The sequence below is a fragment of the Arvicola amphibius genome, chromosome 2 (genome assembly GCF_903992535.2).
Source record: "Arvicola amphibius chromosome 2, mArvAmp1.2, whole genome shotgun sequence".
Taxonomy (NCBI): Eukaryota; Metazoa; Chordata; class Mammalia; order Rodentia; family Cricetidae; genus Arvicola; species Arvicola amphibius.
Window position 1 is genome coordinate 20759754 of NC_052048.2, and position 17253 is coordinate 20777006.

General features: G+C 42.0%; 1 protein-coding gene across 1 annotated transcript in view; it reads left to right on the plus strand.

Moving 5' to 3' along the window:
- LOC119807786 (pregnancy zone protein-like) overlaps positions 1–17253 on the plus strand; it is a 46218-nt gene that overhangs the window by 5202 nt on the left and 23763 nt on the right. The window contains exons 5-14 of the mRNA XM_038319938.2: positions 53–73; positions 574–742; positions 1591–1675; positions 3332–3455; positions 6625–6739; positions 7350–7459; positions 9846–10007; positions 11563–11790; positions 12568–12631; positions 16594–16736. Coding sequence (XP_038175866.1) covers positions 53–73; positions 574–742; positions 1591–1675; positions 3332–3455; positions 6625–6739; positions 7350–7459; positions 9846–10007; positions 11563–11790; positions 12568–12631; positions 16594–16736 — 1221 coding nt within the window. The remainder of the gene's footprint in view (positions 1–52; positions 74–573; positions 743–1590; positions 1676–3331; positions 3456–6624; positions 6740–7349; positions 7460–9845; positions 10008–11562; positions 11791–12567; positions 12632–16593; positions 16737–17253) is intronic.

Below are 17253 nucleotides of genomic sequence, written 5' to 3' on the forward strand. Positions count from 1 at the left end.
AGTTGTAATTTTATTCCACAACACACTCATACTGCTTTTTTTTTCTTTTCAGTTCCCTGTTATTTACATTGAGGTAAGTCACAAACCGCACACAAGATACACTCGATTCTTTTCTCCTTTTAGATGCCACCTCAACTAAACAAGTGCTACTTTTGGGGGGGCCTACCTCAAGTTCTTTGTAAAAATAAAAGTTAAATGAAGAATTGCAGTTCTTTAGGGTACTGTGATTTCATGACTCCTCAAATATTTCAGGCCAAAATAAACATGTATCAAAAAGAGATTTATTATATCACGTAGATGCAGGGTCTCCCTCCTAACCCGCTTGACTTCCAACATCAGGAATAGTTGATGCATTCGGGATGGTGCGGCTATGGGATCCATAGGATCCCGCAGCTGGTGCCCACGCCGTCTGTTTTCTGTTATTCAGTCTGGGAATCTTTTTAAAAGTGGGTTCATGACTTTAGCACTAATTCTTCAACCACTTATTAATCTCCCAATGTTGTTATTGCCTGAAAAGCCGATCCCTAATCAAACTATGTTTGAATTGTTTACACAACTCATTTCTTTCTGTAGAATCCCAAGAGGAACCGAATTTTTCAATGGCGAAACATCGATCTGCAACTAGGACTCCACCAGCTCTCGTTCCCACTGTCAGTTGAGCCAGCTCTGGGTACCTACAAGGTTGTAGTGCAGAAGGACTCTGGGAAGAAAATAGAGCACGCCTTTGAGGTGAACGAATATGGTAAGAATCCTCCAAGTATTCATGACACTGGAATCTGGGGGTTACTTCTGTGTATATATGTGAGGTGCATGCATGTGTGTGCATGTTGGGGGTGGTATGTTCGCACTCTGTGTGTTCATATGTGGATGGCAGAAGTCAGTGTCAGAAAACCAATCAAAAAACAGGGCTCTCAACACTCCCAGAGCTGGGACAACAGCCTTCATAAGGTAGTGCCTTTCACAACCGTGAGAGAGGTTGGAAGAGAAGGCTCCAACAAGAGGAAGTGGCAAATCTTAGAACATGACTAACAAGTTCTGAGGTGGACATGGATTAGTCAGAGCATGAGGGAGTTGGGGTGGGGGAGAGGCGGCACCTTCAGTTGCCGGAGTGGAAGATTCATGGAAATCAGCAGAAGACCTGCAGAGAGCTGTCACCTCTGATATTCTCCCATGCAGTAGACCAGGTTTCTGGTAGCAAGGCTGGGGATGTCTGTCAGACTAGCTAGCACTTGATAAAAATGAGAGGCGGGGAGGGAGGGAGGGAGGGAAGGAGGGAGGGAGGTCGGTCACACTGGAGCCCACTGACCCTCTGTTCCTACATCTAACTGCGGTGGTCTTCAGACTCAGGGATATTTCACCCACCTTTGAAATCTTGCACAAAACCAGAGAAGAGAAGTCTGGGAAATGCAGTCCCAATTTCACCAAGTTAGCACGGCACAAACTGCTCACAGTAATGAGTGCCAGCATCTCTTTCCCGGTATTGACACTGGTGCTCCTTCCAGGTGATTCTATGTCACAGGTTCCTCTAATGAAATCCCTTGGTAATACTGATGAGATCTCCTACCTCTTTTTTTCTTCTATTCAAAACAGTTTTGCCCAAATTTGAGGTGAAAGTAAAAATGCCCAAGATCATTGCTTTCCTGGAAGAGGCATTTGAGGTGTCAGCCTGCGGCTTGTGAGTTACATTATTTTTTATCTTATTTTAATGTCCATATTCTATTTGAAAGGATGTACCTTAAATAATATTTAGTGGTGCATTACTCATCAGCACATACAAGCATTAGAAGGGATGTACAAGAAGAAAGCTATGGCCATGAGGCTATACCAACCTCACAGGTGGGCTAAGGGGAGATTTTCAGGTATTGTTCTATATCAGCTCTATGGGAGGAGCTTAATTAAAATTAGAATCCCTGGCCCCACTCACAGAAATTCTCATTACAAATCTAAGGCAAGAGTCAAGAATCCTCCACCACAACCAGAATCACAGGCCTAAAACAGCAAGCCGATTCCAGCCTCGTGTGGTGCCGCGTATCATATCCAGCAGAAACAAATTGAGTTATCGTGATATTATTTATAAATCATGTTTTTATTTTGTAGCCACTGCTTTCCCAAATCATCCTCTCACTTACTATTTTAAAATACTTAGAAATATAGTCATTGTATATCTTTCTCTTTTTTAAAGCTAAAATAACTCTGGTAATCTGACGGCAGAGACAGTCTTTTTTTAAAATAATTTATTTAACTTTATTTCATGTACATTGGTGTGAAGGTGTCAGATTCCCTGGGACTGGAGTTACAGACAGTTGTGAGCTGCCATGTGGGTGCTGGGAATTGAACCCGGATCCTCTGAAAGAGGAGCCAGTGCTCTTAACCTCTGAGCCATCTCCCCAGCCTTCGACAGTCATTTTTTAATTAATTGTGTGGGTATATAGGTATATGCCATATACCTGGGCAGGTACTCAAGAAGGCCAGAGGTATCAGATCCATTGAGGCACTGGAGTTGCAGCTGCAGAGAGTTCTGAGCCACCCGATGTGGGTGCTGGGGACAGAACTCAGTTCCTCCGGAGGCACAGTAAGCACTCTTTGTGCATGTGGGGGGGGGGGTTGCCCACAGTTATGTCTATGCACATGCATGCCTGATGACTGAAAAGGCCAGAAAGGGACATCAGACTCCATGGAACTGGAGCTCCAGACAGTTCTGGACCCCCAGGTGGATGCTGGAAACCAAACCTGGGTCCTCTAGAAGAGCAGCAAGTGCTCTTAACTGTTGAGCCACCTCACCAATGCACAGGACAGTCTTAATAGCAAAACCTCACCTAAAGGAGGGGGGAAAATAGGTGTTTAATTACAGTACCCAGGAGACAGAGGCAGGCAGATCTCCGAGTTTACACCAACCTGGTCTACACAGTGAGGACCACATAATGAGACCCGGTTTTAAAAAAAAATTCAAAAGAAAGGAAAGGATGGAGGGAGAGAGAGAGGAAAAGAACGAAAGGAGGGAGAGAGGGAGGGAGGGAGGGAGGGAGGGAGGGAGGGAGGGAGGGAGGGAGGGAGGGAGAACTTTGGAAAAATACTAAATCTGTATCTTTCCATTTAGAGGCATTTTCAAATAGCTCCCTGACTCATTTGTCTTAGAATTATAGGCACATTTCCATCCCCACTTAGATGTCAGGATGCAGCCTGTTGTCATAAGCTGTTCTAGAGTACAGTCGCGAGGGACATAAAACAGGTGCCTTAGATGAATACAATGAACCAGAGAATGGGTCGGGTGAAGAGACATCTAAGTCATTCACACACAGTGGCATTTGGAATGATTGTTTTACTGTTCTAGATACACATATGGAAAGCCCGTTCCTGGTCTGGTGACAATTAGCGCGTGCAGAAAATATTCACGATTCCGCTCCCACTGCCATGGCCAAGATTCACAAAGTATCTGTGAAGAATTCAGCGGCCAGGTATGTAGAAACCACTCCCTGGTTCTTACTTTCTCATGAACTACAGCACTAAATGCAACACGACAGGGGATACATTTGAAATGTCATCAAGCAAAACATTGGGGTAGGGGAAGGAATGTGAGAATGGGCGGTCGTGGTAGGGAGTCAGTTGAAGATGGAGCACATGAATCTGTGCACGCATTTGACCAGTTCTGTGGTTTTTCTTGCCATCAGCAATCAACATGTCATGTTCTAAAGGGCTAAAGAAGTGTTCAAACCTGGCTTTTGTCACAGAATAGGCCAGGTGTTAAGAACTGGGATAGTAGCTGGGCGGCGCACGTATATTCCCAGTACTCAGAAGGCAAAGGTGGGCAGATCTCTATGAGTTTGAGGCCAGCCTGGTCTACAGAGTGAGTTCTAGGACAAGGTTCAAAGCTACACAGAGAAACCCTGTCTTGAAAAGTCAAAAAGTGGGGGAGGGGGGGGAGAAGGAAGGAAGGAGAACTGGGATAGTGTGGGGATCCAGTGTCATGTCATTTCCAAATGACAAAGGAAAATATTGAACAATGATTGAGCATCTGGCCCAGAAGGGGACGATCTAGAAAACACAATTAGAGACCCTATTATGTCACAGAAGAGATTTAATAAGAATAATTAAGGAAAACAACTGAAAGAAGAATATGTTGCATTGAAAACATTTAGATGCAGCCGAGTGTGGAGGCTCACATCTGTAATTCTAATCATTGGGAATCAAAGGCAAGAACAGGAGTTCAAGGTCTTCTTTGGCCATATAATGAGGTCTAAGCCAGAGGAGGCTGAAAGAAAACCCATCTCCAAAAAACTGGTAGGACTGGAGAGACGACTCAGTGGGTAAGAGCACTGGCTGCTCTCGCTGAGGATCTAGGTTCAATTCCCAGCACCAACATGGCAGCTCACAACTTTCTGTAACTCCCCTTTCAAGAGTATCCAACAGCCTCTTCTAGCCTCCGTGGGTACCGCATGCACATGGTGCACAGACACACATGCAGGCAAAACGTCCGTACACATAAAATAAAAGTTACAACAAAAATTTAAAGTTGGGTGCATGAACTCTGTTTTCAGGGGGAGAATTTTAAAAATTCGGGGAATAAAAGTTCAGGGATGGCTATTAGAGCAGACACTGCATGGAGGCTGCAGGGAGCTAGTCAGCGAGAGGCTGCCATGGAACGCGCAAAGATGAGCAGTAAGGAAAGCTCTGATGAACAAGACCAGTCCAGTCACACTCTAGCTGTCCCGGTCTTTAAAATAACATGAAGACTGGTACTAAGTTTTTATTTTCAAATTACTCACAATGTCTATAGATTAATTATGATCAAATTTGAGAGGTGTGCGTGTGTTGAGACCCACCAGCTTTTTTGAGACAGGTTCTCTTTCAGCCCCCACTGGCTTCAACCTCCTTTTGTAGCCAAGGATGACCTCGAACTCCTGTTCTTGCTTTCGCTTCCCAATTTTATAGCTAGCTTGGAATCCACTATGCAATCCAAACTGACCTCAAATTCACAATAATTTTCCTGCCTCGACCTGCCAAATGCTGGGATTACAAATATTTGTCAAGTTGCATTCCTATGATATGATCTTTTTAAAACCTAGGTCACAACATTTAGTTCAGAAACCTAATTACTATAAGGGTTTGTCTAGTCAATGGATATGCACGCTCCCAATGTCTCAGACATAAGTCACATTATTTAGAAAATACAGTCATGAATATGTAGAGTCCATGAAATAACAACAAATTCTGGCAAGTATACAGAGAAAAGGAAGCCCTTATAGAGTGGGAATGTAAGCTACTCCAGCCACTAAAGAACCCAGAATGGAGGGTCAAAAAAATTAAAATAAAAATTGATCTATTGTATGACCAACCACAGCCGAGTCTTTACCTGAAGGACTCTAAGTCAACACACCACTGAGATGCTTGCTCATCCACCGTTATTGCGTCGTTGTTCACAAAGCTATGTTATAAACCAACTGAGGTGTCTGTCAGTGGAAGAGTGGATAAAGAAAATGTGGTATAATCTGTAGAATAAAACTTTTCAGTCATAAACAAGAGCCAAATTATTCAATTTTGTGGGAAAATGGACAGAACTAAAGATAATTGTGTTAAGACAGTTGTCAATCTTGCCAGGCAGTAGTGTTACATGCCTTTAATCCCAGCACGTGGGAGGCAGAGGCAGGTGTTCCAAGACAGGCTCCAAAGATACAGCAAAACCCTGTCTTTGGGGGAAAAAAAAGAGTTGTCAATCTCAAAAGAACAAACATCACATGTTTGCTCCCATATGCGGATCCTATCTTATGGTAAAGATACATAAAGTCATGCAAGCCTTTACCTATGGTGTGAAAGTAGAAGCACAACACCTCGGCCATTGGTTTTCAGCCTTCCTATTTCTGTGACCCTTCAATACAGTTCCTCATGTAGTGGTGACCCCATAAAATTATCTTCATTGCTATATCATAACTATAATTTTGGTACTGCTATGAATTGTAATGTAAATATCTGTTTTCCGGTGGTCATAGGTGACACCTGTGAAAGAACCATCCAACCCCCAAGAGGTCACAACCCACACACAGGCTGAGAACCACTGACTTAGGTGGACAAAAGAACTAAGAGGAGGGAGTATAAAGAGAAGAGAGGGGAGAACGTGTTCAAAGTAAATCATAGACCTGCATGAAAATATCCTGATAAAACCTGCTACCATATACAGTGAATGTTGACCAATATATTTAAATATATAAAAAGAGCACACATCCCAGTTCAGTGTTGAGCTAGAAAAGGTTATAGAAGCCTCTTAGAAAATGTTCTGCCTAAGATGAGTTTGAGAAGCAGGGACTGTTAGTCAAGGGAAGAAAAGAGAGAAAGAATATCATCATTTGAGGAGCAACATATGCAAAGAATTACAATTACAAACTATGATGGCACACTTGGAAACTCCAGGAGAGCTGATGCAGTAGAAAAATGATCCAGTTTTGGAAGAGAGGAGAGGCAAAGGTTGGCTATAAATAACCCAGAGATTAACAAAGAAACCATTCATCCTTAGGGTTGGGAAAGGACACACACAAAATAGGTATCTGAATGCTTAAAATGTTTTTTCAAACTTATAATTGGCATTTCGATGGCAAATAAAAGAGCTTGATAACTCTCTCCTCTTCTCTTCAGGCAGATGATAAAGGATGTTTCAGAAAAGTTATAAAAACCAAAATATTTCAGCTAAGACAAAAAGGCCATGACATGAATATAGAAGTGGAAGCCAAGGTCAAAGAGGAGGGAACAGGTCTGTATTATTTTAAAATAAATGTCAATTAAGTGGGGACTTATCAAACTTCCATTCCATTTGGTATACTTTATAGAGTCTACATATTATGAAAATGACAGGTCACTGATCTCAAGAAATTAAATGTTTAAAAGCAGAGGGTGTATTGTGTTGGAGTGTATGTGTATAACTGTGATCAAATGTCCATAAGGAATTTGGGACTTAAGTAGTTAATTCTAATGCAGAGACTGAAGGGGGACCCTTACGCTGGCATTTGATGCGCTCTGTGGAGGATGAGTGACATTTTGGAAGATTAGCAATAGGCCAGGGAAAGCACAAAATCACACTCAATCTCAGAACGGAGGAAATTGAGTCAGACGATGAGGTGCTTACATGTGCTTCTGAAAAGCATGGATAGCTTCAGATATATTTGATAATGACCTACACAAACCAATTTTTCAAAATAAGGCTAACAGAAGATGCAGGATAAGTAAAAATGTATTAGATGTGATACCTCATAAAATTATTCAAAGAGTAGTGTGGCATTCTGTAATAACGGATGAGAGCTGAGGTAGAGGTAGAAGGTGAGCTTGGGATAGATAAAACTAGCTTCTCTCTTTTTCTCTTTCAGGAGTGGAACTCTCTGGTCATGGATCATGTAAAATAGCAAACACCTTAAGCACATTGACATTTACTAAAGCGGATACGCACTACAGGCCAGGGCTACCTTTCTTTGGGCAGGTAAAATCCCCCATAATCATACTTAGGGGCATGAAATGTTCTTCTGTGTATATGTTTGTGCGGTTGTGATACATATACATGTGCATATATGTCTTTACATGAGTGTAGGCACACATGGATGTGGGTACACTTGTGCTTGTGGTGTGCACGTCGGGAGACCCCAGGTTGACATCAGGAGTCTTCCTCAGGCGTTCTTCACCTTATTCTTTGGCTCAGAGTCTCTCACTTGAACTCAAAGCTTGACAGGGCTGGCTAGTTTAGCTAGCCAGCTTGCTCCAGAGAGCCTCTGTCTCGGCCTTCCAAGCTCTGCTGCCATTTCCACTCGGCATCTCTGCAATGCTGGGAATCAGAACCTTCATGCACATATAAGAAGCATTCATCCACTGAGCCATCACCCCAACCCCAGACACAAGATTTTTAAGAAAAAATTTAATTGCAAAATCAAAATATATTACAGCAATTACATAGAAAAAGAAATAATAGCAAGTTTCACGTTTATCAAGGAGAGTGAACTGTTGAAAAACAAAGCAAATTTTAAACTATCACCTTCATTACATAACTCTGTAATAGTTTCTTTGTTTCTGTGTAGTTTGGCTATGTTCTCTTTGATTCCCTCTTTATTAAAAAAAAAAAGCTTTTCTAATGTAGTTTTCCCCAGAAATAATTTTTAAAAGTAATTGTGTTAGTCAGTCAGCTTTCCATTACTATAACAAGATACTTGAGACCTTTAACTTATAAAGGTAAAAGTTTATTTAGGCCCAGGGAAGTCTCAGTCCATTGTGAATTGTGTCTGTAGTGACACCACACATTACAGTGAAGATAAAAAGAAGGGCAGATTCTCCCTCTCATGAGAGAGAGAGAGAGAGAGAGAGAGAGAGAGAGAGAGAGAGAGAGAGAGAGAGAGAGCCCAGATTCCAGTCTCCTTGGACAAAACACTCCCACTGAGCCAAGGACTTCAAATCCAGTACCAATAGCACCACACTGGGATCCAAGCCTTTGGGAAACATTTAACATCCAAGAGATATCAACAGCCTTTTGTCTAGATGGCAACATTTTTAATTACTGAAACATTTTTAAAGACTTATTTTTCAAGGCTAAAGCAATGTTTGCAATAACAACGCTGGTAAATTCTAGGCCAGATAATACAATGGCGTAAACTGCCCTTTTCCTTTCATATAATATCACCTAGGTTTGGGGCAGTTTTCAACTTTGCTTTCATGACAAATAATCTTTGGACTAAGTTGATGAGCAATTTCCTCACTTATATTTGGAAGTTTATGTCTGAATTTGACTTTTACGCTTTCTTTCTTCATTTATTTTTACTATTTACTATCAAATTGGAGGAGACATGGAAAAATGTGTTGTGGTTTGGCAAGGCCATCATGGGTAGAGAAAAAATCACGAGAAAACAGAAACATGTGAGTTCCCTAGAAATGAAAGATAGAAAGAAAGATGGTAGCCTAACAGCTGGGAAGTCAGGGCAGGAACTCAAGGCAGGAACCTGGAGGCAGGCACTGAAGCAGAGGCTATGAAGGAGTGCTGCTTACTGACTTGTTCCTTATGGTTTGATGGGTTTACTTTTTTATGAAACCCAGGGCCACCTGTCCAGGGGTGGGCCCACTCACAATGGACTAGGCCTTCCCACATCATCATAAAGAAAATGCAGCACAGACTTGCCCACAGGCCAACCTAGGGAGTGCAATTTTTTTCAGTTCAGGTTCTACCTTCTAAAAGGACTTTAGTTTGTATCACACTGATATAAAAGTAACTAGCACAAGGAGTTGGGGAGATGGCTCGGTGGCTAAGAGATGGCTCCTCCTGAGGACCTGAGTTCAATTCCCAGCACCCACATCAGACAGCCATAATGGATAAGTTCACTAAGTGGATATAATTATTCTACGTTACATGAAGTTAGCAAGACACCACATCGCATTGTACTCTAAAATTCATACAACATTCTTATTTCTCAATTAAAAAGAATAAAATAGGGAGCTGGAGAAATGTGTCAGTGGCTAAGGACACTAGCTGCAGTTTCAGAGGACCCAGGTTCAATTCCCAGCACCCACAATACAGCTTACAACCACCTGGAACTCAGGGAATCTGATGCCCCCTTCTGAATTCCAACACACACTTGGCACAAAATAAAAGGTAAATATGGTCATTTAAAAAACAATAAAATAAAAATAAACTTTCAGGTTTCAAAAACTTAAGGAATATTTAAAGGAAATATCACAGTTTAAAACTCAGAAAATGTCTCATTTATAAATGTAAAGATCTTCAGTAAGGGACAGGGACAGAGCACGAGGCAGAGATGTAAACAGAACAGACTGGAAAGATGGTGTGGCTAGCTGGCATTGGTAACCAGACATCACTTTCCTGTTTCTAGGTTCGTCTTGTCGATGAGAAGAATCAGCCAATGCCCAACAAAAACATAACTGTCCGTGTGGATGTATCTAAGTACCTGTCCACTTTCACCACTGATGAGCATGGCTTGGTCAACCTTGCCATTGACACGTCCAACTTCACGACTTCATTCATGGGCATCGCGGTAAGTGGGAATGGGGACATGATGCCGAAAAGGCTTAGGTCAGGGGACTACACAACTACACAACATGAGGATGTATGAGAGGTGCATGAACTCTGGGGACAAAAGAAATCGTGATAGGAAATAACACAAACTGAGTAATGTGGAAACTTAAATCAGGAAGGCCAGAAAGTTCTGTGTCAGGGACACTTACAGCATGGCCTGCCTTCAGGAACACGAAATACCAGCCTTGTATCGCCTTGAAGTTTTTAATATTTTCATATTTCTATTATTAGTTAGATTATCCCTGATTCCTTTAGAATAATACAGTTTTTGTTTGTGCTTGAACATTCAAATAATCTTAAGCAATAAAGTTTTAAGAAGATAAAGCAACAGCTACCTACACAAGACCTGTACATAACCAGGCCTATCAACACTTCATAATGGATTGGGGGCTCATAAGGCCCCACCCTGCCAGAGGAGCAGATTGTGGAAGGTTGCAGGGGGAGGGGAATCATATTCCACATTGCCCCCACTCAATCAAATAACCCCCAAGTGGGTCACACCAAAAAAAAGGCACAAAAATAGAGAGGTTCAGGAAGAAGAGACTTAGTTTGATGGTCAATGGGATAAAAAAAAATAAGTTGGAGGACTTGATTAAGAATATAGATATGAAATTAAAAAGGATGAATAAGTAAAGGGAAAATAAGTACCCTGACATGCAAATAATGAAATAAATCTATACAGAAAAAAATATACATGAGCCTCACAAGCATAGTGAGCATTCCTTCCTTCCTTCCTTTTTTCCTTCCTTCTTCTTCCTTCCTTTCTGGGGCAGAGGGTTTTGAGACAGCCTGGCTGTCCTGGAACTCACTCTGTAGAGCAGGCTAGCCTCGAGTTCACAGAGGTCCACCTGTGTCTGCCTCCTGAGTGCTGGAATTAAAGGTGTGCACCATCACATCTGGCTCAGGGTGAGCACTTCTTAATCCCAGTACTCAGGAGACAGAAGGAAGAAGTGTAAGGTTTAAAGCCAACCTGAGATACAGAAGCTTAAATAAACTTAAGATGTTGACTGAGTTTTCTGTCCTGCCTGGTTTCTACAATCATTAAGTCCCAAAGAAATCACACAGAGGTCTACACCATTATAAACTGATTGTCCTAGTATCTCAGGCTTCTTATTAACATTTACAACTTAGATTAGCTCATTATTCTTGTCTGTGTCAGCCAAGTGGCTTGGTACCTTTTTTGGTGAGGCAGTTACATCTTGCTTGCTCTGTGGCTGGGTCAGGACTGCAGAAAGAACTTCCTTCTTCTCAGACTTCTCCTGTTCTCATTGTCCCACCTCTATTTCCTGTCTGGTTGTCCCGCCTATACTTCCTGCCTGGCTACTGACCAATCAGCATTTATTTAAAATATAATTGACAGAATACAGACCATTGTCCCACATCATTAAGAGGGAGGTGGGAAGGCAGTTACTGACTTAAGAAAACAGACTTTTTACAAAAAGATATTGTATAGGTAGGTAGTTGGATAGACAGACAGACACTAAACACAAATGTGCTCTTCATTTTCCCATTAGGTCTCCTACAAGAATAACCATAACTGCTATGATAACTGGTGGCTTACTGAACTTCACACACAAGCACATCATTCTGCAACTCGTATCTTTTCCCCGAGCAAGAGCTTTATTCATCTTGAACTTGTTCTTGGTACTTTGTCCTGTGGGCAAACTCAGGAGATTCGGACACAATACATTTTGAACAGAGACCTCCTGAAGGGTGAAAAAGAGCTAACCTTTTACTATCTGGTAAGAATGAGAATCCCTGCATCTCTTTCTAATTGTATAAGCTCCAGATTTACTAGATTCCTCTCAGAATAGCAGGTTTTGTAGGACATCAGTGTTAATACTGGAGTTTTTTGGGGGGTTGTACTGAAAGATAAACTGCTTCCTATGAAATTACTCAGGCTTTAGTTCATCGTTTTTCCTGCTCACCACTGAAATATTGACTCTAGACAGCATTCCTTTATTTCTATGAAAAGGTAACAAATTTACAAAAGTTTTAATTTCTGCTTCATCTCTTCATGGTCCTGGGACCTTGGATAATTTACTGGACTTCATGCTCTAAAATGAATATGTTATCTCACCTGAACACTGGAAACAGTCCGTGTAATTATATATATCAAATTGTTCAAATTACCTTATTTCAGAGTCAGGCACACAGAGAGCAAGTTTTGTTTATCTTAAAGGATGAGTTTTTTGTTTATTTTAAAATAAGAATAACAGCAGAGGATACTTCTATTTTACATTTACCTCCACTGCATACTTCACATACAGTAGGTGCTAAAGACATACACATACATACTTTTCACAGATTCCTAAGAATGACAAATATGAACAAAATAAAACATGAAATTGTGTACTTATTATTTAAAACGTATGTATGTACATACAGGAAAATGGTGGGAGGGAAATATCGTGATAGAAATAACTCCTGAGTTGCAGTAACATGGTAGTCGATTATATATCATAAGTATGCTGAAGCTAGGTAGACAGGCCTTACGATGGATTTCCTTCTGTCTTCAGATCAAAGCAAGGGGAAGCATCTTTAGCTCAGGAACCCACCTGTTTTCGCTTGAACAGGGAAACAGTAAGTATCTTCCCATTTTTATGCCCTCTCATCTTGCCAAATCCTCTGGGCAAGCTGGAACCCTTCTCACATTACAGGGAGTGCATGCAGCTTTCAATTATCCCGTGAGGAAGCTACTCTGAACACTTCTGCATCTTAGGGATTTTTCCTGAAAGAAAGAATATTAAATTTATAACTATTTTCAAAAAGTCAAAAATAATCAAAATGAAAAAAAAAACCTTTTCTTTAGGTATTTATGTGTCAGATCCCTGTTGCTGCTCTGATGCGATGCCACAGATTTCCTGGCATAAAACACATTTTTGTTCAGAAGTCTCACTGGGCTCAAGTCAGTGTATTGACAGGACCGCCTTAGATCTGCTAGAAAGACCTAATGTCCTTGCCTCTCCTACATGCCTTTGCCATGTCCTGATTGATTCCTTTACCTTCAAAGCCAGCTCCATTTTCTTTTTTTTTTTTTTTCCCTCATGGTTTATTTTTTTTTTATATTTAAAAATTTCCATCTCCTTCCCTCCTCCTCCCCCCTCCCTCCCCTCCTTCTCCCCTTTCTCTCCCCTCCTTCTCCCCCTTCCCTCCCCTCCCCTCCACCCATACCTCCCCTCCCTCCCTCTCAAGGCCAAGGAGCCATCAGGGTTCCCCACTCTATGCTAAGACCAAGGTCCTCCCAACTCCCCCCAGGTCCAGGAAGGTGATCGACCAAGCTGAGAAGGCTCCCACAGAGCCCGTCCATGAAGAACAATCAGAGCCCAGAGCCATTGTCCTTTGCTTCTCAGTCAGCCCCCGCTGTTGGCCACACTCAGAGAGACGGGTTTGGTCGCATGATCCATCAGTCCCATTCCAACTGGAGTTGGTGATCTCCCATTAGTTCTGTCCCACCGTCTCCATGAGTGAACGCACCCCTCTCGTTCCTGACTTTCTCCCTCATGTTCTCGCTCCTTCTGCTCCTCATCGGGACCTTGGGAGCTCAGTCCAGTGCTCCAATGTGGGCCAGCTCCATTTTCAAAGCTCACCTGCCTTTGAAAACCATCCTTGTAATGACCTTGACTCTACCTGGATAATTCAAACCAATTTTCACATCTCAAGGTCTTGGTTTAGCATCTGGAAAGACTTTATTGCCACATAAAACAACATACTCAAAGATTCTGAGATCCAATATCCAGGGTTAAAATTCTGCTTACCACAATCATTCCAAAATCCACAAATACATCCAACAAGTCAAATTCAGTCTCTCCATCAACAAGTGCCTCAATCCTCCATCACGGCCTTTATATGAGCCCCCAAATCTCATATATCATACACAATTAACCAGTCCCAAATCGCATCATCTCAAATCTTCTAAATTAAGCATAAGTACAATCCAAGCCAAGGAGAAAAATCATGCATCTGGAACAGTGTTTTCAACCTATGGGTCGTGACCCCTTCAGGGTCACTTATCAGCCATCCTCCATATCAGATATTTACATTATAATTGATAACAGTAGCAAATTACAGTTATGAAGCATCAACGAAATAATCTTATAATTGGGGATCACCACCACATGAGGAGCTGGATTAAAGGGTCGCAGCATCAGGAAGGTTGAGAACCACTGGTCTGCAGAGATATGAAATCCACTTAGACAAACAGCCCCAGATTCCAACACAGACCTGTCCTCTTTGGCTGGCCTCCGTCCTCTTAACTGACTCTTAACTTGAAGCCACCTTTCTTTTTCCACTAACACGGCCTGTGTCTGCGGCTGGTTTTGTGTCCTGTACTTAGAGGGATCAAACGCCCTCCCTCCACTTACCCTCTCTGTCCCTTTATGACCGTGTCTCTTTTTAGGTAAATTCCTCAGGAATCATGTTGTCCTCCTGTATGCCACACAATATTATACCTCCTACTGGACAAGGGCCTTTCCATGGCTTTCTCCTGGATAACTGCTCCTGTCATTTTGGCTTTTGCTCAGATGGAGTGGGAACTGTCCGCCATACTTATGATCTCTTCAAGGGAACTTTGAAGAGCGAGCTCTGGGATGGAACATAGTGGCATTTTCACTTTTCTATGGCATTAGCAAGAGGACATCCGCCATGTGGTTTCTCTCTCTAACGTGTAATCTCCAGAAATTGCTCTGTGTTCCTTAGAAGCTGGATAATGTGAGTTTCCAAAAATTATCAAGTCCTGCTTGCTCCGTGGTGAGCAACTCTGTTATCACCTTCCCACCACAGCAGGAAGAAACCAGGCTGGACATGAGGCTTCTCTCTGAACACCTCAATCCGTTCCATACGTTTGCTTTCCACATAGCTTCAGGACATGGTTCAACTAGACTTTCTACCATTGTACTTCAAGAATCCCCTCCTCCATAGCCCTCACTGGCAACAATTTTTTAGATTCCTCATCATTATAATCATCAATATTTATTGTTCACACGAATTAATGGGTTTTACAGTGATGTCTCCAAGCATGTATGGAACAGACTTTGGCCTCCATTCTCTTGCCCATCCTCCTCTTCCCTTCCCTTTCCTGGACTCTTCTTATAGTTTTGAGTCATTATGTCTCCTTATATAAGAGAAACCACATAATACTAATCTCTTTATCTGACTTGTTTTGTTTAACATAACGTCCTCCAAATCCACCCATTTTCCTGATGATGATATAGTTTTGTTATTCTTTGTGGCTGAATAGTAATTGTCCATTGTCTAAATGTACCACATCTTCTTGCCTGTTCATCTGCTGATGGATGCTTAAGTCAATTCCACATACCGGTAGCAGTGAACAGAGCCACAGTAAGTGTGGATGTTTAGGCATCTCTTTTGAATGCTGATCTCATGTCCTTTTGATAAACACTGAAGAGTGAGTGGCATAGCTGGTTCATATGGTTAATCTATGTTCTGTTTACTGAGAATCCTCCATGTTGTTTGCCACGGTGACTACGCTAAATTACACTCTCTGCTTTTAGAGGTTCCCTCGCCTCTACATCTTTGCTAGAGTTTGGGTTCTTTATGGTTTCTTTTTTGCTGTTCTGACTGGAATGAAGTGGAATCTCAATGTAAATATGATCTGCATTTCCCTGACCGAGTAGGCTGTGTCTTCACTACTGAACTTGGCATGCTTCCGCAGCCATCCACCTCTGAAAGCAGCTGCTCTCTGGTTGACTTTTCCCTAAGCTGGGGAAGTGATTGGTGACTACCATCAAGCCGCCATCTTGAATCTCCAAACACCTGGCACTACTTTCAATCTCTGTTTTTCCTAACCAACTGTTTATACTATGTTACGCCTTCTCTGAGATGTCTACTAGACCATGACGTTCACTCTGCACATTTCCTAGAGGGCGTTTAGCCTTGTAATTCTACCAGTCTAATAAAGATGCAGCATCCCTTACTCTAAAGTCAGGCTCACCATGGGGGTCTACTTCGTCTGTAGCATCTCTTCATTCTCTGCAGTCTCACTATAGTTGTGTTATCATAGAGATAGAGAGAGAGAGAGAGAGAGAGAGAGAGAGAGAGAGAGAGAGAGAGAGAGAGGTATATGGAGAGATGGCTCAGTGGCTAACAGCACTGGCTGCTCTTTTCCAGAGGACCCAGATTCAATTACCAGCACTCACGCAGTGACTCATAACCATCTGTAACTCCATTTCCAAGGGATCTGAAACCCTCTTCTGGCCTTTGTGAGCATTGCACGCATCTGCTGCACAGACAAGTATGAATGCAAAGCACTCATACACATAAAATAAAATATGAAAACCTTTAGAAATAGAGCCATAAACTAAGTGGTTTTCCTACTGAACCAGAGGACAGAATTAAAGATGCACCTGTAAAAACGTCATTTGTTCTGCATGCACTTATCAAGCACCGTGTCACACAAGCTGGCAAAAGTGTGAGCCCTTCTTACGTGACCCAAATATAAATTCCTAAATATTCTAATAACTGTTCTGATATAAAATTGAGAGTCCACTCCTAATCCGCAATCTCGAATCTTCTTCATTCTCCAGTGAAAGGGGTGTTTTCCTTCCCACTTCAAGTGGAGCCAGGCATGGCTCCGGTGGCCCAGCTGCTCATCTATGCTATTTTACCTGATGGAGAGATTGTCGCCGACACTCAGAAACTCGAAATCGAAAAGTGCTTTGCCAATAAGGTGGGTGGTTATGTCTAAGCCCAATCCTTTTATTCTATCCTTTATGAGTGTGGGCAATAAATAAGTAATATCTATTTTCATTTTTTTGAGACAGGGTCTCTCAGTGTAGCCCTGGATGTCCAGGAACTTGCTAGTACACCATGTTGACCTTTAGCTCCCAGAAATCCACCTGCCTCTGCCTTCCAAGTGTTGGGATTAAAGTCATGCACACCATAGCTGGCTTAATGCCCATTTTAAAGCCACCACACAGGGCTCTAACTTTCCCCCAAGTACCTCTCAAGTTAGCCCTCTGGTGGTACTGCCCAAAACAGGTGGCCACAGGCAGAGTGGTTTTTTTTTAATTTAAAAGACTCACGTGGATTTCAAAATCTAGTCTACAGAATATATATATATGTATGTATGTATGTATGTATATATATATATATATATATATTGCCATTTATTTTATGCCTATGGGTGTTTTGCCCAATGTGTGTCTATGCACCTTATGTGTGCTTGTTACCTGTGAAGGTCAGAA